This window comes from Salvelinus fontinalis, chromosome 12, assembly GCF_029448725.1.
Source record: "Salvelinus fontinalis isolate EN_2023a chromosome 12, ASM2944872v1, whole genome shotgun sequence".
NCBI classification, from domain to species: Eukaryota; Metazoa; Chordata; class Actinopteri; order Salmoniformes; family Salmonidae; genus Salvelinus; species Salvelinus fontinalis.
In genome coordinates, this window is record NC_074676.1 from 20243954 (window position 1) to 20270580 (window position 26627).

At 42.8% G+C, this 26627-nt stretch overlaps 1 protein-coding gene across 1 annotated transcript; it reads left to right on the forward strand.

Moving 5' to 3' along the window:
• Nucleotides 1-659: 659 nt before the first annotated feature.
• On the forward strand, nucleotides 660-25601 carry LOC129866948 (ubiquitin-conjugating enzyme E2 H-like). Its single transcript, XM_055940005.1, has 7 exons — nucleotides 660-951; nucleotides 20109-20185; nucleotides 20336-20410; nucleotides 20544-20583; nucleotides 20750-20802; nucleotides 21602-21730; nucleotides 21815-25601. Exons 1-7 carry the CDS (start codon nucleotides 899-901, stop codon nucleotides 21934-21936), a joined length of 549 nt encoding a protein of 182 aa, XP_055795980.1. The 5' UTR covers nucleotides 660-898; the 3' UTR covers nucleotides 21937-25601.
• The last annotated feature ends 1026 nt before the right edge of the window (nucleotides 25602-26627 follow it).

Here is a 26627-nt window from a genome sequence, read left to right on the forward strand (position 1 = left end):
ACTGAGATGGAGTGTCTTAGAACGCTGCACCACTTGGGAGCCCAGAGTTAATGAGTATTTTGTTTTATGATGTGTTTTCACCCGGTGCCGTGGTTCATAAGCATTATTTATCATAGTAATTTTCATTCGCCTGTGTAGAAATTCTCCTTTGCATCTGTGGGAAGAAACCGATGTCGATGGTTGTACTGTCTATTAAGTCTATTTCTATGTTCCAATGCCGCTTTCAAGTGATTTTTGGAACTAGGAAACTCGGAAATAGCTAACTGTTTGTAGTTATATACATGCGGCTTTTTACAAATCAGCAAGTCGATCATTTCTGAGTTTCCTAGTTCCGAATAGTATATGAACACGACACAAGCTCTCCTCTCTCGTCACTGAATGTTGCTTAGTTGGGAATGATGTCACTGGCGGAGGGATAGTTTTATTCAGGACAGACATTTGTACAGAATTAGGCAGAGAGAGAGAGTAGACCTGATGTGCGCTCAGTTCGCTGAACGTTTGCTACGTTGCGGAACGGTTTGAACTGAACGACACGTTCCACAAAATGTTATTGTACGTTCTTGAACAGACTGAGGTACATTTGCTCCGGTTATGTGGGTGTGGCTTGAACCAACGAGTGACGTATTTGAAGGGCAGTGGGCAAGCTGACAGCGCCCCCCTTCCCGTTTTCAACTGGTCGTTCAGTACAGTACTGTTTCCGTTCAATTGAACGTTCCAGAACGTAAAAGCGTAGTTACTGAACGCAGCCCTGCAGACATTTGCTAGTGTTGTTGAGAGAAAGCGAGGAATGTTGAAATATTTCGTTCGATGGACAAACTGAAAAGGCAGAAGATATAGTTAGAATAGCTTGCCTCATCGAAGTAAAGTATCGAGCTAGCCAAGGAATAACGTTACAAAAATGTCTTCGCCAAGTCCAGGCAAGAGGCGAATGGATACCGACGTGGTGAAACTGTATCCTTTTCTGAGCAAAAACAACAGAGACAGGCAAAACAATCTTTGTCGTCGTTAGCTAATCATAAATTGTAGTGACAACTATCTACAACTATTGTAATTACATGTATTGGTTACTGATGACAACAAATAACTAGATAACACAGAATGTTGTGTAAGCGAACAATAACGGCTGTTGTTGGGTTTTCTGACAAAAGTAGGAAACATTTAGTTTTGATCAGGCATCACACGATTCGTTTGTTAGCCATAGCTGGGTCAGATCTAGGCTAAATATTTCACCCTCAATAATATCTGCTATATAGTTGTGTTTGCTCAGATCAGAAAACTTCCCAAATGTCGTCCAATACCTGTAGTTATCATTTATCAAGCTAATTAGCTTGCTTAATGTTAGTGATGCTCTCATCAACCCTTGGTTGTTTTCCACAAACCCTGATTTATTTTATGCAACACATAGCTAGCTAGCTGTATCTCTTGAACGACGAGGACTAGAAAAGCTAAACAATGACGATGGCCTTGTAGGCACCATTTTCTGCGTGCAATCGGTCGTCCGTCCTTTTACTGGCCTTTCTTTCCTATCTAAGCTATTTCGCTTGCTATTATATATCGACCTTGTGAAGTCATTCATGCTGACAGTTCTGCTGTTATAACGTTAGCTGCATGATTAACAATCAGTAATATTGCATCGCTCTCTTGTTTACAAATCGTTTACATGTCCCCTGCTGTGTCAAGTTTGCCAGTATTTTTGTTTTTAACCAGCTTGATTTTCCACCCTTGAGTCATGTGGAAATGATGTACTATAATAATGGTAAAATGTTTGCGTTAAATGTATTCCCATCCTAAAGTAGTAAATGTTGTAACTTAGTGGATAATGTTTTGCATTTCCCCAACGCTAACTATGATGCAAGTTGAATTCCGAATTTTATCAAAGTTCTAATTGATGCTAGTTCTTAACGTTTATTGTATTTTTTTTATTTAACAAATTCTTATTTATAATGACGGCCTTGTTCCGGGGCAGAACGACAGATTTTTACCTTGTCAGCTCGGGGATTCGATATAACAACCTTTCGGTTACTGGCTCAACGCTCTAACCACTAGGCTACCTGCCACCCCAAATTGTAGCCCATTTTACCAAATTATCAGAAGGTAGATGGATTTTTTTTTTTTAATCTAGCGCTTAGTTTTTGAAAATTGCCTGAAAGGTTAGGTTTAGACCGCGTGAGTTGAATTGTTTTGTTTTTGTGCTCCTGCAGCGACAGCTAGCGCCTTGATTGGTCAGCCTGTTACTATCCGGAAACTGGTAGGGGGCGGGACTAGATAAACAGCTGCTCGAGTGACAACAAATGGGTGGTGCTATCGGGGCTCCTTGCCCCCCCCCCCCCTCCTCCCATTGACGTTGACAATTAAAATGGTTCAAATAAAATTAGATTTGTCACGTACACGTTTTTAGCAGATACTTGTGCTTCTTGTTCAGACAGAGCAGCAATATCTAACAATTTCACAACAAATACCTAATACACACAAGTCTAAGTAAAGGAATGGAATTAAGAATAAATAAATATATGGATGAGGAATGTCATAGATTGAGATACAGTAGATAGAATAGAATACAGTATATACATCAAATGTATTTGTCACATGTGCCGAATGCAACAGGTGTAGACCTTACAGTGAAATGCCCTTAAGCCCTTAACCAACAATGCAGTTTTAAGAAAATACCTAAAAAAATATTTTAAAAAGTAAGATAAGAATAACAAATAATTAAAGAGCAGCAGTAAATAACAATAGCATATACATGGGGTACCGTGTGGTGAAGATGTGGTGAGATGAGTAATGCAAGATTTGTAAACATTTTTAAAGTGACTAGTGTTCCATTTATTAAAGTGGCCAATGATTTCAAGTCTGTGTATGTAGGCTGCAGCCTCTCTGTGCTGGTAATGGCTATTTAACAGTCTGTTGGCCTTGAGATAGAAGCTGTTTTTCAGTCTCTCGGTCCCAGCTTTGATGCACCTGTACAGTCGTGGCCAAAAGTTTTGAGATGACACAAATATACATTTTCACAAAGTCTGCTGCCTCAGTTTGTATGATGGCAATTTGCATATACTCCAGAATATTATGAAGAGTGATCAGATGAATTGCAATTCATTGCAAAGTCCCTCTTTGCCATGCAAATGAACTGAATCCCCCAGAAAACATGTCCACTGCATTTCAGCCCTGCCACAAAAGGACCAGCTGACATCATGTCAGTGATTCTCTCGTTAACACAGGTGTGAGTGTTGACGAGGACAAGGCTCACTCTGTCGTGCTGATTGAGTTCGAATAACAGACTGGAAGCTTCAAAACGAGGGTGGTGCTTGGAATCATTGTTCTTCTTCTGTCAACCATGGTTACCTGGAAGGAAACATGTGCCGTCATCATTGCTTTGCACAAAAAGGGCTTCACAGGCAAGGATATTGCTGCCAGTAAGATTGCACCTAAATCAACCATTTATCGTATCATCAAGAACTTCAAGGAGAGCGGTTCAATTGTTGTGAAGAAGGCTTCAGGGCGCCCAAGAAAGTCCAGCAAGTGCCAGGACCGTCTCCTAAAGTTGATTCAGCTGCAGGATCGGGGCACCACCAGTACAGAGCTTGCTCAGGAATGGCAGCAGGCAGGTGTGAATGCATCTGCACGCACAGTGAGGCTTAGACTTTTGGAGGATGGCCTGGTGTCAAGAAGGGCAGCAAAGAAGCCACTTCTCTCCAGGAAAAACATCAGGGACAGACTGATATTTTGCAAAAGGTACAGGGATTGGACTGCTGAGGACTGGGGTAAAGTCATTTTCTCTGATGAATCCTCTTTCCGATTGTTTGGGGCATCTGGAAAAAAGCTTGTCCGGAGAAGACAAGGTGAGCGCTACTATCAGTCCTGTGTCATGCCAACAGTAAAGCATCCTGAGACCATTCATGTGTGGGGGAGTGGGCTCCCTCACAATTTTGCCTAAGAACACAGCCATGAATAAAGAATGGTACCAACATATCCTCAGAGAGCAACTTCTCCCAACCATCCAGGAACATTTTGGTGACGAACAATGCCTTTTCCAGCATGATGGAGCACCTTGCCATAAGGCAAAAGTGATAACTAAGTGGCTCGGGGAACAAAACATTTGATATTTTGGGTCCATGGCCAGGAAACTCCCCAGACCTTAATCCCATTGAGAACTTGTGGTCAATCCTCAAGAGGCGGGTGGACAAACAAAAACCCACAAACTCCAAGCATTGATTATGTAAGAATTGGCTGCCATCAGTCAGGATGTGGCCCAGAAGTTAATTGACAGCATGCCAGGGCGGATTGCAGAGGTCATGTAATTGTCAATTAAAGCCTTTGGTGCTTATGAAATGCTTGTAATTATACTTCAATATTCCATTGTAACATCTGACAATTATGTCTAAAGACACTGAAGCAGCAAACTTCATGAAAATTAATATTTGTCATTCTCAAAACTTTTGCCCACGACTGACCTTGCCTTCTGGATGATAGTGGGGTGAACAGGCAGTGGCTCGGGTGGTTGTTGTCCTTGATGATATTTTTGGCCTTCCTGTGACATCCGGTGCTGTAGGTGTCCTGGAGGGCAGGAAGTTTGTCCCCGGTGATGCGTTGTGCAGACCGCACTACCCTCTGGAGAGCCCTGCGGTTGTGGGCGGTGCAGTTTCCGTACCAGGCGGTGATACAGCCCGACAGGATGTTTTCAAATGTGCATCTATAAAAGTTTGGGAGGGTTTCACCACACTGTGTGGGTGGAGCATTTCAGTTTGACTGTGACATGTATGCCGAGGAAATTTCCACCTTCTCCACTGGTGTCCCGTCGATGTGGATCTGGGGTTGCTCCCTCTGCTGTTTCCTGAAGTCCACGATCATCTCCTTTGTTTTGTTGAGTGAGAGGTTATTTTCCCGACACCACACTCCCAGAGCCCTCACCTCCTCCCTGTAGGCGGTCTCATCGTTGTTGGTAATCAAGCCTACTATTGTTGTGTCGTCTGCACACTTGATAATTTGGAGGTGTGCATGGCCACGCAGTCATGGGTGAACAGGGAGTACAGGAGGGGGCTGAGCACGCACCCTTGTGGGGCCCCAGTGTTGAGGATCAGCGAAGTGGAGGTGTTGTTTCCTTCCTTCACCAGCTGGGGGCGGCACGTCAGGAAGTCCAGGACCCAATTGCATAGGGCAAGGTTCAGACCCAGGGCCTCGAGCTTAATGATGAGCTTGGAGGGTACTATGGTGTTGAATGCTGAGCTATAGTCAATGAACAGCATTCTTACATAGGTATTCCTCTTGTCCAGATGGGATAGGGCAGTGTGATGGCGATTGCATCGTCTGTGGATATATTGGGGCGGTAAGTAAATTGGAGTGGGTCTAGGGTGACAGGTAAGGTGGAGGTGATATGATCCTTGACTAGTCTCTCAAAGCACTTCATGATGACAGAAGTGAGTGCTACGTGGCGATAGTCATTTAGTTCAGTTACCTTTCCATTCTTGGGAACAGGAACAATGGTTAAGGTATAGGTTTAGGGTATCGGCGTCCGAAGGACCTCGGATAGCACTGACCTACACTAAACCCTGCTTGCACAGGGAGCGGATGGGGGCCTGGGAATAGACAGGCCTAGCTACTGACTTGTTAGTTCCATCTATCAGGCCATAAGCTGAGGCCCACCTGCCATTATGAAATCAATCCATTAGAGATGATTCAGTGTGCATGTCATATTTTTGGAGAAAACATTAGATTTTGTTGTTGTTAACGGTTGTTGTCTTTTGGATGATAGCACTGTAGGGTTTACAAATATCTAGTAACGTAATCTCTGATGACGGTGTGTGTGTTTTCTGATGTCTACTCACTCTATAGGTCAGGATTGACTACTTTCTAAATACACCTGGGAAAACATGCACAATGAGATTTCCCCTCTGGCCTTGAGGTCTTTAGTAAAGCTATTACGTCCTCCTTCTCCCCTCCCCCTATCCACCTTCTCTTTTTCAGGCTAGTTCTTCATTGTATATACATACTGTCTGGTTTGAAATCAATGCATGGATATCATGAGTAATTAGCTGCCTTCCTGGGCAGTTCTCTCAAGACATGAATATAAATGGCATAACATTCATCCACTGGATAAATAATGAACAGTACAGTAGGCTAAACATAAAATGAGCAGTGGCCTATTGCGTGTGCCAGAGGTCTGTCTGGGGGGGGGTCTGTAGATGCAGCAGACTGGCTGATCTAACGTGCAGCTGCCATCGCTGTGAGGAACATGAATGTGTTGGAGAGGGAGAGATACTCTCATGATTGTGTGTCATCTTGAGATGTTTGTTTTTTGTCTTAGCATGTTTTGTGTTTGTGTGTGCGCGCATGCAGGTATGTACTTGTGGGTGGGGGTTTGGGTATTGTGGTAAATCTTTCTTTTCTTTGTGCCTGCCAAATCAGCATAGTCTGTTGTCTCTGGCACTGGATCTTGTATGTTAGTATGTGAAGCCTCTGCTCTCTTATCTGATAAGAGAACATTGTAAAGCCTGGTAGAAAAACCTGTACACTGTAAATCCAGTGTTTTTAGCCCAGTACCAGTGGAGAAATGTGGGATGTGCATGATACACTATATACACAAAAGTATGTGGACGCCCCTTCAAATGACTGGATTTGGCTATTTCAGCCACACCTATTGCTGACAAGTGTATCAAATTGAGCACACAGCCATGCAATCTCCATAGACAAGCATTGGCAGTAGAATGGCCTTACTGAAGAGCTCAGTGACTTTCAACGTGATACCGTCATAGGATGCCACCTTTCCAACAAGTCAATTCGTCAAATTTCTGCCCTGCTAGAGCTGCCTCGGTCAACTGTAAGTGCTGTTATTGTGAAGTGGAAACATGTAGGAGCAACAACGGCTCAGTTGCTTAGTGCTCACAGAATGGGACCGCCGAGTGTTGTAACGCGTAGAAATGGACTGTCCTCGTTTGCAACACTCACTACCAAGTTCCAAACTGCCTCTGGAAGCAACGTCAGCACAATAATTGTTCGTCGGGAGTTTCATGAAATGTGTTTTCCATGGTCGCGCAGCCGCACACAAGCTTACAGTCACTATGCACAGTACCAAGCGTTGGCTGGAGTGGTGTAAAGCTCACTGTCTTTGGACTCTGAAGCAGTGGAAACTCGTTCTCACGCTTCACCATCTGGCAGTCCGATGGACAAATCTGAGTTTGGCGGATGCCAGAAGAATGCTACCTGCTCGAATTCATAGTGCCAACTGTAAAGTTTTGTGGAGGAGGAATAATAGTCTGGGCATGTTTTTCATCGTTCTGGCTAAGCCCCTTCGTTCCAGTGAAGGCAAATCTTAACATTACAGCATACAACGATATTCTAGATGATTCTGTGCTTCCAACTTTGTGGCAACAGTTTGGGGAAGGCCTTTTCCTGTTACAGCATAACAATGCCCTGTGCACAAAGCAAGGTCCATACAGAAATGTTTTGTTGAGATCGGTGTGGAAGAACTTGACTGGCCTCCACAGAACCCCATCGAACACCTTTGGGATGAATTGGAACGCCGACTGCGAGCCAGGCCTAATCTCCCGACATCAGTGCCTGACCTCACTAATGCTTTTGTGGCTGAATGGAAGCAAGTCCCCGCAGCAATGTTCCAACATCTAGTGGAAAGCATTCCCAGAAGAGTGGAGGGTGTTATAGCAGCAAAAGGGGGGACCAACTCCACATTAATGCCCATGAATATGTAATGAGATGTTTGACGAGCAAGTGTCCACATACACAGCCACTCAGTGTGAGGGCATGTCTGGTGTTTACTCCAGGCAGCAGAGGAACAGGTGAATGTAGAGCATGTTCAATGTAGAACGCTGACTGTTTGTCATGTTGACCTCTGGAACACTGGGGCCTGGTTCCATTTCAGGCCTTAGTCCCTTCCCTTTGTACCTACTGACTCTTTCAGTGTTTGGTATTGTCTGCGTGTGTGTGTGTACGCAACAGGCCTGGGGCCTATATCTCTCAAGGCAACCCCCTGGGGAAAGACAAGACAGAGATGCACCATTCCACAAGGCATTGTAGCCAGCCTTATTTATTGGTCCTGTCTGTTGTAGGTCACAGTCACTGCTGCCTGCCCTGCTCCCATCCTTTAGTCTAGGCCAGTGTTCTTCAATCCTGCTCCTGTTCAGTTGTTCCTAAACCCAATAAAAAACACATTCTCTTGATGTTGGGACTTAAGCTTAGCTGGAAACCAAGACAGACTGAAGATCATAGATAGATAAACCAATAAATACATGGCTGACAGCTGCATAGGAGCGACTCTGACATTGGGGGGGACAGTTTTTGCTACCGGGGTCCGAGAGCATGCCCCCAGATTTTTTGTTGTTGAAAAACAGGTTTTAAATGCTAATTTCTAGTGACTTGAGTAAAGGATATTGACAAATCCGGAATTAGCCTTGTAAAGTTGCCCATTTGTAAGGGGGGCCTTGCAGAGGGGTACTTACTCTGGTACAGTCCAATCAGTCTTAGGGCCATGTCCATTCATACTGTACTGAATACCAGTGTGACTGTTAATGTGGATATATTTAATTAAACAATCTCCAAAATGTTTTGAGTGGACAGGTAGTCGTTGATGCAAAAAGAGAAGAATAAGATCAGGGTTGAGGGACATCAGGGATAGAAAACCTACAAGGGGTGGCCAAAAATGCAAACAAATAATGGAAAAGAAGATGACAATTGGGTGACTAATCATGCACTTTCAGGTGAGGGCATTGTTGTCTTTCATTCATCCAGGTTCAGCCATTGTTTAGGTCTACCACCTGTACCTTTTTAACACACAGTAGAGAGGGAGATTTGAAGCGGTCTTCAGATAGGCTTTAGGAAGACAAGTTGGACTAATTAACAAGAATAGCAGAACAGCAAATCAGCTTTCAGAGAATTTATTGAAAGTTGTTTGCGTTAGGGCATGGCTGTGCATGCTTCTTATCCACAGAGGGCCAGTGTGGGTGCAGGGTTGTGTTCTAACCAAGCATTAACACCTGATTCAACTAATCATTTCTTGATTGAAGTCGATGATTAGTTGATTTAGTAGAGTCAGGTGGAAGAAAAGAAATGATTCATATAATGCTAAATTCACAATCGACAAGAATATAAAATGTATAAATACATAGCATGTTTCATCAGTCGGCAAGTTGGCAAGAACAATAGCCAAAGTCCAAATTTCTCTGGATACGATTAGACACCCCGCTGTTATGAGTGCTACATCTGTGATGAATAGCAATGATCAGTTTATTTTAACTTTTGGGGAGATAATATGATCAAATATTACATAAGAAATGTCAGTTTAGAAGTTTGGAAATTAATTAAAATGTATTATTTAAGAGGTGGACTTATTTGGAACACCCAGGGGCCTTTAAAGGGTACACTTGGTACCCATTAAGCCCACTCCAGACTTTTCACACATTTTATCAAATATTTGTATGTCTTTTTAAACAAAATTGTATGGAAAGTCAACTTCACATGAGATATTATTCTTTCATTTGCTTTCCACTTTCCTTACAAACATTAGGGCAGTATATGTTAGAAATGTCTAAACCTATATTTAGTTGGGTTTACCCTACTGGTGCTCTACATACTGTATGGTTTAATGTCTAAACCTATATTTTGTTGGGTTTACCCTACTGGTGCTCTACATACTGTATGGTTTAATGTCTAAACCTATATTTAGTTGGGTTTACCCTACTGGTGCTCTACATACTGTATGATTTAATGTCTAAACCTATATTTAGTTGGGTTTACCCTACTGGTGCTCTACATACTGTATGGTTTAATGTCTAAACCTATATTTAGTTGGGTTTACCCTACTGGTGCTCTACATACTGTATGGTTTGAAACTTAATGTAATATTTCCAACTTATAATAGTTGTCATACTGTAATAATAACCAGCAACAAACTGTTTTAATTTGAAAGAAGTTAGGCATGAAACAGAAATTATTCAGTCTCCACTCAACACAAAATAAAATAATGGCTGCCACTCTCCTGCATGAAGCTAACACATGCAATACACCCTCTAGACTTAAGATGCTAGAGCATGCTGATGAAATGATTCATCAGAGATCAGATTGATTGACACTATGACTAATCATCCGTCTCTGAACTCTATGAGCTTGAAGAGGTACTTCTCACTATCTGCCTGTCTGTCGGTTCATGGCTGTCACTATCCTGCCATGACCCTATGATGGAGACTAAGATAGTAATTGCATAAGTAATTATGTAGCTAGCAAGTATTCTTGGCTTCAAAACTTTCACTATCAGTTTATCACACAGCCAGAACTATCCAAACCAAATAGTATTTGTCACATGCTTCGTAAACAACAGGAGTTGACTAGCAGTGAAATGCTTAATTTCGAGCCCTTCCCAACAATGCACAGAGAAAAATATTTTTTTATTGCTCAATCTAATTCATGCTGATACATTTTTTCATAATCTATACGCCTAATGGACACATGCTCAAACTTGCACACTTTCGATAGACTTAAAGACTACTGTACGACCAATAAAATTTGATTTGATTTGAAGGGGAAAGCTGTAGTTGTACCTTTATTAATGTAAAGATATAAATTAATCGTATTATTGTATGTAGTAGAAGCGGTGGGTTACGAGAAGCCTACATAACCAACCCATAAAGTGACATTTTACATTCATATATGGCCAGCTATGTAAACTGTAACATTGATTTATCCTGCAATAGATGTCGTTAAATTGGTAACATACATTTTGTTCTTCTAATCTAAAAGTCTAACCGAATGTAATCAGATTACGTTAATGAGTTTGGTTAATCCAAAAGTTACATTAGTGATTACAATTTTGGACAGGTAACTAGTAACTTTAACGGATAACATTTAGAAAGTTACCTACCCAACCCTGGTGATGAGTCAAAAGAGTTAATGCAAAAGGTGGTTGATGCTGATAGTCCGGGTAGCTATTTGGTTAAATATTTAGCAGTCTTATGGCTTGGGGGTAGAAGCTGTTCAGGGTCCTGTTGGTTCCAGACTTTGGTACCGCTTACTGTGTGGTAGCAGAGAGAACCGTCTATGACTTGGGTGGCTGGAGTCTTTAAAATGTTTTCATGGCCTTCCTCTGACACAGCCTGCTATAGAGGTCCTGGATGGCAGGGAGCTTGGCCTGACGCATTGCCATACCAAGTGGTGAAGCTTCCTGCCATCCAGGACCTCTATACCAGACGGTGTCAGAGAAAGGCCCTAAAAATTGTCAAAGACTCCAGCCACCCTAGTCATAGACTGTTCTCTCTGCTACCGCACGGCAAGCGGTACCGGAGCGCCAAGTCTAGGTCTATGAGGTTTCTAAATAGCTTCTACCCCCAAGCCATAAGACTCCTGAACACCTAATCAAATGGCTACCCAGACTATTTGCATTGCCCCCCCCCCCTTTTACACAGCTGCTACTCTCTGTTGTTATCTATGCATAGTCACTTTAATAACTACCTACATGTACACATTACCTCAACTAACCGGTTCCCACTGCACATTGACTCTGTACCGGTACCCCCCTGTATATAGTCTCGCTATTGTTATTTTACTGCTGCTCTTTAATTACTTGTTACTTTTATTTCTTATTCATATCTGTATTTTTTTTACTGCATTGTTGGTTAAGGGCTCGTAAGTAAGCATTTAACTGGAAGGTCTACTACACCTGTTGTATTCGGTGCATGTGACTAATACATTTTGATTTGATGCAGCCAGTCAAGACGGTCTATGTTACAGCTATAAAACTTCTTGAGGTTCTGAGGGCCCGTGCCAAATCTTTTCAGCATCTTGAGGGGCAACAGAAGTTGTATTGCCTTCTTCACAACTGTGTTGGTGTGCGAGGACATGTTAATTCCTTAGTGATGTGGACACCAAGGATCTTGAAGCTCTCGACCCGCTCCACTACAGCCCTGTGGATGGGGTCGTGCTCGGCCCTCCTTTTCCTGTAGTCCACGATCAGCTCCTTTGTCTTGCTGACATGGAAGGAAAGGTTTTTGTCCTGGCACCACACTGCCAGGTCACTGACCTCTTCCCTATGTCTCATCTTCATTGGTGATCAGGCCTATCACTGTTGTGTCATCAGAAAACTTAATGATCGTGTTGGAGTTGTGTGCGGCCACGGAGTTGTGGGTGAACAGAAAGTACAGGGGACTAAGCATGCACTCCTGATGGCCCCCCGTGTCATTTAGACAGGTTACCTTGGCGTTCTTGGGCTCATGGACTATGGTGGTCTGCTTGAAACATGTTACAGACTGGGTCAGGGCAAATGTTAGTGAAGACACTTGCCAGCTGGTCAGCGCTTGCTCTGAGTACCCGTCCTGGTAATGCCCCGCTGCCTTGTGAAAGTTAACCTGTTTAATGGTCTTAGTCACATCGACTACGTCTGGAAAAGTTGGTGCGCTCATGCACGGATCAGTGTTGCTTGCATTCTATGCTCGCTTCGATGCATTTAGCTCATCTGGTAGGCTTGCGTCACTGGGCAGCTTGCAGCTGGGTTTCCCTTTTGTAATCCGTGAGAGTTTGCAAACCCTGCCACATCTGACAAGTGTCAGACGGGGTTCGCACAAGGTGCTTAAAGTACTTGAATTTGGCACTCTAAAATTAAAGTACTGGTATACCTTGAAAATCAGACATTTTCTCAAGTTGGTACAATAAAAATACTTGAAATAAAATGAGAGGAGAACAGATAATGATCAAATATGTTTATGAAAACGTATTGGTCTTGCAAATTTAATTTCTAGGCAGACAACAGAGTTTTATTTCCTTACGTGTTTCGCACTGTGGTTTCCAGGCAAGCTCGCTTATTCCACCCACACTGCCACTCAGCCAGGCAGGTATAGAACTGACTGATTAGGTGCTGCCAAACGTCACATCAATAGTTAAAATGTAGATTCAATCCTGCCTTTTGTACATTTTTAATTAAAAATATATATTTTACTTCAGTTCATGAAACATGATTGCGTTCTATATTTTTGTTCAGTATAGTTTACCCACCTTTTACCACTACATTATTGGACCCAACCAACCCACACCGTGTAAGGTGCAGAAAATGCATCAGACTTTGACATTGCGAGCATGGGTGAATCGGCCCTGAAGAGCCACATGAAAGGGGAAAGACACAGCGCTGCATCCTGCGCTGGCGGCAGTTCTACATTGTGACTTTTTTCTCTGCAGCAAACTCCCAGAGTTTTTTTTTTTTTTTGCCAATCGCCTCAAGGAGCGCAAACGATATTCCGCTTTATCAAGCAGCAGCCATGCTCCTGCTGTTCTGGTGGCCGTTCACATGCTGTTTTCCTCACACAGCCCACCTGCCCTTCTCCCTTAAGCTGCCAGTGGGAAGCAAGACACTTTTTTTGTAGCTATTGAATAGTAGATTCCTAAATGCCAGATTTTAAAAACAGTCATTAAGCTGGAATTGTGTAGTAATGCTAATATGAAATGTGTTCACCAGAAGGCATGTACAAAAACTCTGCTCATCACTACTCAAATTACAACATCATCAGTACTGACTTACCACTCATGTATGTAGTAAAACAATGTATTATTGAGTAGAACTTGTCAGGTAGTGTTGAATACTAAGTTGTTTTTTTCATGAGGTTGTGGCAATATACTGGCATCTGGTGGCGACTAGAAACAATTGCATAATATGAACTATTACAAATCGATAGTCCTTCAAAGTAAATATTAGTGTTTGAAAAAGTACTTGAAAGTCCTTGAATTTGACTTGCCACTGTTTGTACGAACCCTGGTCAGAGACGGTGTAGTAGGATTCGCTCTTAGTCCTGTACTGGTGCTTTGCCTGTTTGATGGCTCGTCGGAGGTTGTAGCGGGATTGCTTATAAACGTCCAGATTAGTATCCCGGTCCTTGAAAGCAGCAGCTCTAGCCTTGAGCTCAGTTTTTATTTTAATTTTTTTACACCTTTATTTAACCAGGTAGGCCAGTTGAAAACAAGTTCTCATTTACAACTGTGACCTGGCCAAGATAAAGCAAAGCAGTTGACAAAAACAACACAGAGTTACACATGGGATAAACAAACATACAGTCAATAACACAATAGAAAAATCTATATACAGTGTGTGCAAATGTAGTAGGATTCGGGAGGTAAGGCAATCAATAGGCCATAGTGCCGAAATAATTACAATTTAGCATTAACACTAGAGTGGTAGATGTGCAGATGATGATGTGCAAGTAGAGATACTGGGGTGCAAAAGAGCAAAAACAAAATTACAGTATGGGTATTAGGTAGGGTGGGCTATTTATTATTGATTCTGTCTCTTCGCAACAAAATCTACAGAGCTGAGATTGTTGTATGCCCCATATACAGTGGGGAGAACAAGTATTTGATACACTGCCGATTTTGCAGGTTTTCCTACTTACAAAGCATGTAGAGGTCTGTAATTTTTTATCATAGGTACACTTCAACTGTGAGAGACGGAATCTAAAACAAAAATCCAGAAAATCACATTGTATGATTTTTAAGTAATTAATTTGCATTTTATTGCATGACATAAGTATTTGATCACCTACTAACCAGTAAGAATTCCGGCTCTCACAGACCTGTTAGTTTCTCTTTAAGAAGCCCTCCTGTTCTCCACTCATTACCTGTATTAACTGCACCTGTTTGAACTCGTACCTGTATAAAAGACACCTGTCCACACACTCAATCAAACAGACTCCAACCTCTCCACAATGGCCAAGACCAGAGAGCTGTGTAAGGACATCAGGGATAAAATTGTAGACCTGCACAAGGCTGGGATGGGCTACAGGACAATAGGCAAGTAGCTTGGTGAGAAGGCAACAACTGTTGGCGCAATTATTAGAAAATGGAAGAAGTTCAAGATGACGGTCAATCACCCTCGGTCTGGGGCTCCATGCAAGATCTCACCTCGTGGGGCATCAATGATCATGTGGAAGGTGAGGGATCAGCCCAGAACTACACGGCAGGACCTGGTCAATGACCTGAAGAGAGCTGGGACCACAGTCTCAAAGAGAACCATTAGTAACACACTACGCCGTCATGGATTAAAATCCTGCAGCGCACACAGGTCCCCCTGCTCAAGCCAGCGCATGTCCAGGTCCGTCTGAAGTTTGCCAGTGACCATCTGGATGATCCAGAGGAGGAATGGGAGACGGTCGTGTGGTCTGATGAGACAAAAATATAGCTTTTTGGTCTAAACTCCACTCACTGTGTTTGGAGGAAGAAGAAGGATGAGTACAACCCCAAGAACACCATCCCAACCGTGAAGCATGGAGGTGGAAATATCATTCTTTGGGGATGCTTTTCTGCAAAGGGGACAGGACGACTGCACCGTATTGAGGGGAGGATGGATGGGACCATGTATCGCGAGATCTTGGCCAACAACTTCCTTCCCTCAGTAAGAGCATTGAAGATGGGTCGTGGCTGGGTCTTCCAGCATGACAACGACCCGAAACACACAGCCAGGGCAACTAAGGAGTGGCTCCGTAAGTAGCATTTCAAGGTCCTGGAGTGGCCTAGCCAGTCTCCAGACCTGAACCCAATAGAAAATCTTTGGAGGGAGCTGAAAGTCCGTATTGCCCAGCGACAGCCCCGAAACCTGAAGGATCTGGAGAAGGTCTGTATGGAGGAGTGGGCCAAAATCCCTGCTGCAGTGTGTGCAAACCTGGTCAAGAACTACAGGAAACGTATGATCTCTGTAATTACAAACAAAGGTTTCTGTACCAAATATTACGTTATGCTTTTCTGATGTATCAAATACTTATGTCATGCAATAAAATGCAAATTAATTACTTAAAAATCATACAATGTGATTGGGTGTTTCTCAATATGAGACATTGGGTGTTTCTCAATATGTAGACTAGAATTAATTTGAGAAGCAATCACACTTCCCCTACTGTATTACCTCACACTGCACCTCCCATTCACTAAACCTTCTTTTAGCCAGGACAATGGCAACAATGGAGAAGAAACAAGATATACACCAGGGGTGTCAAACTCATTCCACGGAGGGCCTAGTGTCTGCAGGTTTTTGGTTTTTCCTTTCAATAAAGCCCTAGACAACCAGGTGTGGGGAGTTCCTAACTAATTAGTGATGTTAATTCATCAATCAAGTACAAGGGAGGAGCGAAAACCCGCAGACACTCGGCCCTCCGTGGAATGAGTTTGACACCTGTGATATACACAAAGCAAACGTTTTACTTTGTAACTATCAGCTAGCTACATGTGAATAATAATCTAGCTAGCCAGCTTGTTAAACAGGCTAAAATGACCTAAAACTAATGTTATGCAAGGTTGATGTCAATTTTCCGTGTGTAGCTAGCTAGAAATTTAGCCCTATTGACATACTATGGACTTACCCATTCACTAAACCTTCCATCTCGTAATTGAGGTTAGCTCGGTCTTCTCTCAAACCTTGGCCCTCTCGTTATCGAGGTAAGCTGGTCTGGTGATAGAAAACCCGGGTGGGGATTTTATTCGGAAGAGCAGAAAAGGCTGTCAAGTGACGCCAGGTCCTGGCTGTGCCCCTGGGGGCGTGCCAATGACTTAGTGAAACTTTTTAGGGAATTGGAGTTTCCTTCATTAAACAGTCCCCAGGGGCACAGTTAACACAGTTGGTCCTCCACGGCTCCTATGCCCTTGGTGGGTGATACAGAAATTAATGAGATTTAAATAAAAACCTGAAGTTAAATCTTCTTGATGTGGACTGGAGTGGTGAGTTAGATCTCTAAACATATCATGTTATCTCGCTATCTCTATGGTCCTATTCCCACTACGAGATATGAAGGAGAGGAGCGGAGTGGCAAAAGAGAATTCTACTTTTTAATTCGCATTACATCCTTGCCTTTCGTTGTCACCACAAGATTCTTGTTCTGCAGCTCAAATTAACCGTAAATATCACAGTAGGCACTAGCCAGCACAAACTATTCAACAATGACAAACTTTTCTTCTAAAACATATTACATTATTAAATAATGCAACCAAACCATATTACGCTATTGAATAATGCAACAATTCACAAGCCTGTATGTGCAGTCAATTAAAGGGTTTATCTTCTCATATGTTGGCTACACTCATTACATTTTAGCTTCAAGACAAAAGCACAGAGTTGCTGTAACAGCATGGCTTCATCAAGTCACGTCAGCCTATCAAAAATGACAGATTAACCCTTTGACTTGCATGTAAAAGTACAGCAGGCCTACTTTACAACATTACAACAAACCAGGCTTCATTTTTATCAATATCATGCAAATCATTACGTGGTAAAAGCAAAATTCGACTGAAAATGTGCATATAAGGGAATTCACCGCGACCAAACTTTTTAATTTGTAAGCCCATACCCACCCAATTTATTTATTTTTACTAAAATGCTACTTGATTTGTCAACATGCACAATTAGTCTGTGCTTCAGTCTGATCAACTGTAGCCTACTGATAACATCCACAGCTGCAGGTAGCCTAGAGAAGCCTATGCGCTCTGATCCCATCTGGGCCTGGGGAAACATAATGTCATGTTTTTGTAGCCTAAGCTATGAATTTATAGCCTAAAATAAGCACATTTATTTTTGTTCTGAAAATTTGAATTTGATCAAATTTTATGTATATTCACACTTCAGGTGGCTAGGCTACCTACAGCTATATATAAAAAATGATTGACTGGAATTAATACACTGCTCAAAAAAATAAAGGGAACACTTAAACAACACAATGTAACTCCAAGTCAACCACACTTCTGTGAAATCAAACTGTCCACTTAGGAAGCAACACTGATTGACAATACATTTCACATGCTGTTGTGCAAATGGAATAGACAACAGGTGGAAATTATAGGCAATTAGCAAGACACCCCCAATAAAGGAGTGATTCTGCAGGTGGTGACCACAGACCACTTCTCAGTTCCTATGCTTCCTGGCTGATGTTTTGGTCACTTTTGAATACTGGCGGTGCTTTCACTCTAGTGGTAGCATGAGACGGAGTCTACAACCCACACAAGTGGCTCAGGTAGTGCAGCTCATCCAGGATGGCACATCAATGCGAGCTGTGGCAAGAAGGTTTGCTGTGTCTGTCAGCGTAGTGTCCAGAGCATGGAGGCGCTACCAGGAGACAGGCCAGTACATCAGGAGACTTGGAGGAGGCCGTAGGAGGGCAACAACCCAGCAGCAGGACCGCTACCTCCGCCTTTGTGCAAGGAGTAGCACTGCCAGAGCCCTGCAAAATAACCTCCAGCAGGCCACAAATGTGCATGTGTCAGCATATGGTCTCACAAGGGGTCTGAGGATCTCATCTCGGTACCTAATGGCCGTCAGGCTACCTCTGGCCTGCACATGGTTAGGTTAGCCTGCTACCCCATCAAGGAAAATTGGGCCCCAGGAAAACAATTCAAACACTCCAGGACCTGTGGTGCCACATCTGAAATCACCAAACAATGTTATAAAACATATCCTGTTTTACATGTTTTTGGTGGTGGGGATGGGCTTCCATAGTTTTACATGGCTCAGTGCATCTGGCAGCTACTGCGACAATTTCAGAATGTAACTGTGTGTGAGAACTTCATGTTGTTAGACCCAACTGACCCAGGTGGAATTGAAACAGACTACTAGAGCCATAGTAGTTTCTCATCTCTGACAACCCTAACACACACAGCATGACACGCTGTTGTTGCTCTGGATGAGAGAACCACAGAGATGAACTACTATCAACCCAGGAGCTGTCTGTCACTAAACAAACTCCCACCTATCAACCCAGGAGCTGTCTGTCACTAAACAAACTCCCACTGTTGTCCACCAGACGCTCCGTTAGCCCTCCTCCTCTCCGTTTTAGGAAAGTGTTTCATTCTCTAAGCATCCTTTTGTACCTTGTGGCATGATCCAGAAGTTACGTTGTGTAGTGCTTTGTTGAGCTTATTTGCTGTAGAAATATAGAAAAGACACCTCGTGTGATGGATGGGTTTCTATCTAGATGTCAGCGGTGTCCAGTCGTTAACACACTGAGGGCCAGTGCATCTGGCAGCTACTGCGACAATTTCAGAATGTAACACACTGTTGCTGCAATTTCAGGTAAAAACTCAATAAAACAAGTCTGAAATATTAGGAAAATGTCTACATTTCAGCTCTGCTATTACTATTTATACTACAGGAGTCTTTGCTCAATGAGACAATTGTGTTTGCCCTGATTCAAGGGGGGAAACTGTCAGGTGAATGTTGTGCGCTGCCCCCGGAAGTAGGGGTTGAGAAGTAGCAAGTAAGCAAGTTTACATTTGAGTAATAAGTGTAGCCGTCTGTATTTTTACGAAACGTTTAGTAAGTTTGAAGAGTCTCAGTCTCTTTATTTTCTTCTCCCATTCTTTTCCCTCCCTCAGCCTCATCTCTTTCACCCAGGTGAACTTGAACACTGGCCAACTGAACTGTCTCAATTCATTGGTCAAAACAATACATGGCACAGGTGTCAGAATGTGGAAGGTGTTTCCATCCATAGACCCTGGTGACTGATGCCCAGCATGTAGCTCCACAGTGGGGGTCCTCATCAGGCCAGAGCATCGTCTCCCAGAGGCCTAGACTAGTTGATGGGACACTGGTGCTTCCCTATTGTTTCGGTTCCTATTCTCCCAAGAAGAGAAGCTGATACCCGCAGTTGGTTAGTTCTGGGTAGAGCCTGAGGGTGTTGGTTCGTTCTGGTTATTGTGTGAAGTTAGGCTATTTCTGGTTATAATATGACATTGTTTGTTGTAAGAGAGTGAGGTAAAGTATTAGTTATTTGTGTGGTTAGTTTTGCTTAGGGTAAGTGTTTTGTGTGTAAGCTGAGCTGTGTGTGTTGGCTGAGTCTGATCACTACATTATTGATCAGACACCATGGCTGGCGTTATCGATCCTATGTTTGACCTTAGCCCAGAGTATTTCTCTCTCACACACACACTGGTTCTACTGACCTCAGACTAGGGCTGAGTCCCAAATGGCACTCTATTTATTGCACTACTTTTGATCAGTACCGTTTGGAATGGAGCCCAGTTCACCCAACTAGTTGGATTCTGATTGTGGCTCATTTTAATTGGCTTGTTTACTTTCATTTAAAATGTGTGTTGTTTGTACTGTAGCCTTCTCGTTAGTCACGTTCAGTCGTGTCTTTTCCTTAACAAGTGCTCAGCATCGAGAGCAAGCATGAGGTAACCATCCTCAGCGGACTCAATGAGTTTGTGGTCAAGTTCTACGGCCCACAAGGAAGTAAGTGTTTTCATAAACAGCCTAATGACTTCCGCTGGCTTCTCACTGGGCTCATTGTGTCTATGCAAAGATCTGTATGGTAGGCTATATGGAGGCAATCTTCCTCCCTGTGTGTGTTTGTGTTTCTAATCAAATGTTGTTGTGTTTTAGCACCGTATGAAGGAGGTGTATGGAAGGTGCGAGTAGACCTACCAGACAAATACCCCTTCAAGTCTCCATCTATAGGTACAGTATCAAAATGCATCTGTCACAACAATCTCTATGTAATAGAAACTAATAACATAACTGGTTAAAGCATTGTGGAAATTACAATAACACAGGTTTTCTATGAAAACTAACTTTATTGTTCTCCTCACAGGATTCATTAATAAAATCTTTCATCCCAACATTGATGAAGCGTAAGTTCATTTTGATGATATCGTTTTAGTAGTTTGCAACTAATGTACGGTATGTTGACGTATAGGCCTGGACAATCTTATCAGTTATACATCATGTTTGTTATATCACAAAATGCTGCTCACAATTCTGTTTATTTTCTGCTCTCTCATCTCCCCTCTCCTTCAGGTCAGGGACGGTGTGTCTAGATGTCATCAACCAGACGTGGACAGCCCTGTATGGTGAGTAACAGCTCAGAATTTATTTCAAAATGGACACAATGGACATGCTACCACTTCAGTTTGGAAATGTTTGAAACTCACTGAATGGTTTGTTCCATGACATGGGTACACACTGTACCCTTTCTCTATGATCATGTCTGGGCTGGTGGCTGCTGGGAGCAGCTGTGAGGAGCTGACATAAGAGCAACCGAATAGGAAAACAGGTCAACAATGTCTCAACTTAAGTAGCTCTCAACTTAGTGTTTATAAGGCTTTTATATGGCTCACCTTGTGAATAGCTGAGCATGATTGCCATACAGAAGTTCCTATCATTGAAAACTGACCTAGCAAGTTAACCGTACAAGGAATTTACCTTATTACTGTGATTTGTACTCTTGTTTCAACGATTAGGAACACTGTGTCAGTGGGACATACCAGACGTGGCATTATAATATGTATTTTTTGGCAGGGTCGATCGGTTTTAACATGACTGAAACAGATCACCCGTTCTGGTTTGAGTTGTTGGCCCATTCACTGCTTGTAGCAGATAGGCTGTTGTATTGATGATGAGCGCTGAACAGAGACTTAGTAGTCATTTGTCATGACAGGACTGGATATGAAATGCAAAACTGTGAAGCCAACTAACCCCCAAATGAAATACTTGTGATGTGGCATTTTTTTTGCAGTCCAACTTGTACGGTTCTACTAATTGTGCAATTAGTACAGCTCATTGAGTGTTTACCTTGAGTCAAAGGTTGCACATTAGCACCTCTTTAACCCATATAATGTAAAACACTGCTCCTCCCTCCTCCCCTTGCAGACCTGACCAACATCTTTGAGTCATTCCTGCCCCAGTTGTTAGCCTACCCCAACCCCATCGACCCTCTCAACGGAGACGCTGCCGCCATGTACCTGCACCGGCCAGAGGACTACAAACACAAGATCAAAGGTGAGGCACACACATATACATACTGTATATACATACACACACACACGATCGACTGTCTGACTCTTTTCCTTCTCTCTGTTCCAGAGTATCTCCAAAAGTATGCGACAGAGGAGGCTCTAAAGGAGCAGGAGGAGGGAGGTGACTCCTCATCTGAGAGTTCCATGTCTGACTTCTCTGAGGATGAGGCTCAGGACATGGAGTTGTAGTGAAGGGCTGGCAACCGCCCTCCCCTCACCCACACGGACTATCATTTCCTAAAGAGCAGAAGCAAACTATTATATTCATATTTAAACAAGGCAATTGTTTTATTACTAAACAAACAATGATTTTTATGGATTATATTTATGAGAAGTGGCGGTGTGAAATGTCAGTCTCCCCCTCGTCTAGATATTCTTTATTACTTACTCATAGCCCTCTACCAACACCACCCCACCCACATTATTACCCCCTTCTACCCAGAAAGGAGTGCAGCATTCCCAGGATCCTAGATGCCCTCCTGCGGTCTGGGTGATATTCTGATTAACCTTTGACCCAACCATGATGGAACCGACGATGGGGCGAGAGCAGAGCATCATGGGAATACGAGACTGTCAGACTTTCGCTGTCATGACGGAGACAGGGATGGAATGTTTACTCAGTACCCCCCCCCCCCCCCCCTCCCCACCACATTTAATATTTTTAATTCTCAGAATTATTCTGTATTTGGTGAGTGAAACACTGTTTCAACAGTTACAGCTTTTTTCCCCCTCCCCATGCTCTACCAGAAGCTCTCTGTCTCTAGTGCATGGCCCCCTCTCTCTGGAGTTATTACCACAATAAGGAATTACACAATTTTGAAAGTAATTTTCTGCCTTCCTTTGGATGGGGTTGGAAGCTACCATCAGGAACAGGATCACTCCTTCCTGAGGATCAGTTGGTGGTTTTCATCCAGATCCACCTATCCAATATGGCTGTTGTTGACCCATCTTTCAGGCCTTGCCCCAGAGGCCAGTATGCAAGCCTATCAACCCACCACACCCTGGTTGTCATAGAAACTGTTCTGTAAACATGCCTTTCACCCCGTAGACAGGAGCACCAGCTCACCAACCAAAGACAACCTACCACACCACTTAACACCTGAGAGGGGGGATGTGTGTGTGTGTGTGTGAGAGAGAGTGAGAGAACCTCATGTTGTTAGACCCAACTGACCCAGGTGGAATTGAAACAGACTACTAGAGCCATAGTAGTTTCTCATCTCTGACAACCCTAACACACACAGCATGACACGCTGTTGTTGCTCTGGATGAGAGAACCACAGAGATGAACTACTATCAACCCAGGAGCTGTCTGTCACTAAACAAACTCCCACTGTTGTCCACCAGACGCTCCGTTAGCCCTCCTCCTCTCCGTTTTAGGAAAGTGTTTCATTCTCTAAGCATCCTTTTGTACCTTGTGGCATGATCCAGAAGTTACGTTGTGTAGTGCTTTGTTGAGCTTATTTGCTGTAGAAATATAGAAAAAACACCTCGTGTGATGGATGGGTTTCTATCTAGATGTCAGCGGTGTCCAGTCGTATTTTTTATTTTATTTTATTTTACCTTTATTTAACTAGGCAAGTCAGTTAAGAACAAATTCTTATTTTCAATGACGGCCTAGGAACAGTGGGTTAACTGCCTGTTCAGGGGCAGAACGACAGATTTGTACCTTGTCAGCTCGGGGATTTGAACTTGCAAACTTTCGGTTACTAGTCCAACGCTCTAACCACTAGGCTACCCTGCCGCCGTATCCACACTGAGGGCCAGTGCATGGCCAGGCTTCATTCCATCCAAGCACTAACACACCTGTTTGGACTTCTCAGTGTTTATGGAAGACTATGATTAGTTGAATCAGGTGTGTTGGTTGATACAGGAGCCACAACACTGGCCCTCTGTAGATAAAACGGGACTGCCCTGATCTAGGGGTTGGATTGGGTTGTTGTGTGGGACTGGGATGGGAGGTGTTGAGGAGTATCTGGGGACTTGTGGGGTGTAGAGGAATTTTGCCTATTGCTTGTGTTCAACTATAATAGGTATTTGACTTGCGTAGTGCTAGTTAATGTGCCAGATGGTGAATCCTATTATAATCTATGGTTTTATTCCTTCTATAGCAAGCTAGTTTCAAAGCGAATTGTCCTGTAAAGGTGAAGCATTTAGTTTTAATTAGATTTGTTTTTTTCTTCTCCTGATTTGAATCTGATCCTCCCCAAAGGCATGTTGCATCTCTTTATCCTTTCTCTTATGCAAATGGTCTCTTCTGTCTGCATTGTCAGTGTGCAAGTGAACTTATCTAGCCTGGGTGTCTGGCTGTTTCTGCTGTGGCCAACTCCTTTGTTCACTGTTGTGACATCATGTTGGGCTAAAGCAGAAACACACTGCCTGGCACCCAGGCTAGGTGAGTACAGCTACATACCCAGACTGGCAAGCAGTGTTTTGGGTTTTTCAAACTTTGTGATCTCTAACTCAGCAGCACCACATTGGGAGTGCTCCAGGATTCTCAAATCCTACTATTGTGTTCATGGAGAGGTTGGTCAAGGCTCATCAACCTACACAGGGTGTCCCATTCATGCCACAGTACATGGGCCCAATCATATCCCCAGATTGGTGTGCTTAATCCTATGATATTCTATAGGGCACATTCTATATGAGACTTTCAGATAGAAATGTAATGTGAATGGGTGTATGTTCCACACAATAGAGGATATTGTCCATTCTGTACATGACAGATTTACCTATGATTTCTAAACATTGTGCATCAATTCAATATGCTACTAGTGACATGTACAGTAACTGAAAAAGGTTGAGGTCCTAAACTTTAGGAGCCGGGTGTATATTACTGCCAAAATAATGTGGACTCTTTGCTCAAAGCAGATGTCATCATGCTTCAAAACACTGCCGTAAAGCCTGTTACAGGGGGGTGTGCTGGCCTCTTGTCCCAGGTCACATAAGATGAGATGTCATCTGTATTTCTTTAAGAAAACTCATCATAGCTTCCATTGGGGACATCCTAGTCGTACACATAAGAATTGAATCACAATTTATTTAATCCCTTTGTTTTCATAATAATATAGTTAACATCATTTTAAGTATTAGGGTGCAGGGTGAAGGTACAGATGACATGACAGAACAGGCCCCACACCGCAGTACCTACCACATGATGGTGAAGCTATTGTTGATATTTGTCTTTTGCCTCCATTAAACTAAGGACAGGAGAGTTAATGAGACAGGAAAATGACATTTCTTTGAGAAATAATATTGCATTGAAAAACATGCACTGTCAGTACTGACATGGGAAAGCCCCAGCATTGAGATGGTTCGAGTTAGCATTAGCATCCTAATACATTATGAGTGTAGTTTTAGCATAATGCTAACTGTGTCTCAATAACATGGGCACCAGACACTGTGGTGTATTGTAATGGTTTCCTCAAGAGAACAGCCATAGTGTGTAACTATGTTGGCTATTAGCAAATTGAGCATAATTTGAGGAAAAACATGTATTCTACACATTCAACTTGGCACAAAAGCAGAACAACAATGAACATCTGAAGAAAATACTTAGTCTGCTCTCACTGTTTGATGAGTTGCAAGCTTGTTGGAAGCAACAATCAGTGACAGGACGCTTTCCCTATGGCTATTTAGCGTCAGGACACATGAGTCTACAGTATGTGTTAACTCCCTTTCAATAATGAGATATATATATATATACTGTATTTGGAACGTTTTTGTTTGATTTGTTTTAATCCTTTAAGGATGTAGAAGACCAGAAATTCCCAAATTTTTAAAGGCAAATAAGTTAATGAATTAGTGTGCTTCCCTTGTAACTTTAATAAAGAAATAAACAAAAATATGAAAACACACTCTTAAAATCGTCTGTTTTACTACTGGTTTGTGGTCTGATTATCTCCACTTTCCCTGGAGTGTACAAATGCTCACTCCCCCTTGTGAGTTTTAAAGCATTTTGATTGGTATAACTATGGGCTGGATGGATTTTTCATCATATTTCTAAAAGACTGAGCAGCACCAGAATCAGAGGGACGACAGGTAGCCTAGCAGTTAGAGGCAAGCCAGCAACCGGAGGTTTGCCAGTTCTCCGGAAAAAATCCTGGAGGAAGTGAGCTGGCAACCGTTGCGTTGCTAGCATCAAATCCTAGATGCCATTGTCTGGCGTTGTGCCCTTGAGCAAGGCACATAACCCCCCACAACAACAGTTCCCCGGTCCCCAATGTGGCAGCCCCTCGCACCTCTCCAAAACCTGTATGTATGCGTGTGTGTCTTTCGGAGAAGTAACATTTTGGTTGGACACCAATAGTGTCATACCAGGTCTGGCCAGCAGAGGGCGTAAATACTTGAAGCTTTTCTACCGTTCTTCTGTAGTTCAATGTCCTTTACTCTCGTTGGTCAGACATATTCTCAGATATTACAGTCTACATAGTGCAGTGGTTTCATTTCCTTGTCTCCTCTCCCTCATCTGCACTGATCTAAAAAATACAATAAAAACACGCCAGTTCAGAGTAGATGGACAGGAGATGTAGCCTAGCTGAGGAGTAAAATGTTGTCAAAAATGACTCCAATTTAAACATTTTTTTATTGATCAAAATGATTATACAGGTAAGTCCCATTGACATTGATCTAGACAAGTTCTAAATGATACAAACATTTTATTTGCATTTTCATCCGAAATATTTTCATAAATAGCTATATATATTACATTATAGGCCTACAAGAAAAATATTAACTAGAGCAGGTAGAAACATGATTTCACAGAATATGTGTCTTTGTTTTTCATTTGTTGTGGGGGGAAGGAGGGGGGCAGATAGTGGTCGTGTACTGTAGGTAGGCTAGGTTAGGCGTGAGGTAGAGCGGGGTGGACTGAGTATCTGCAA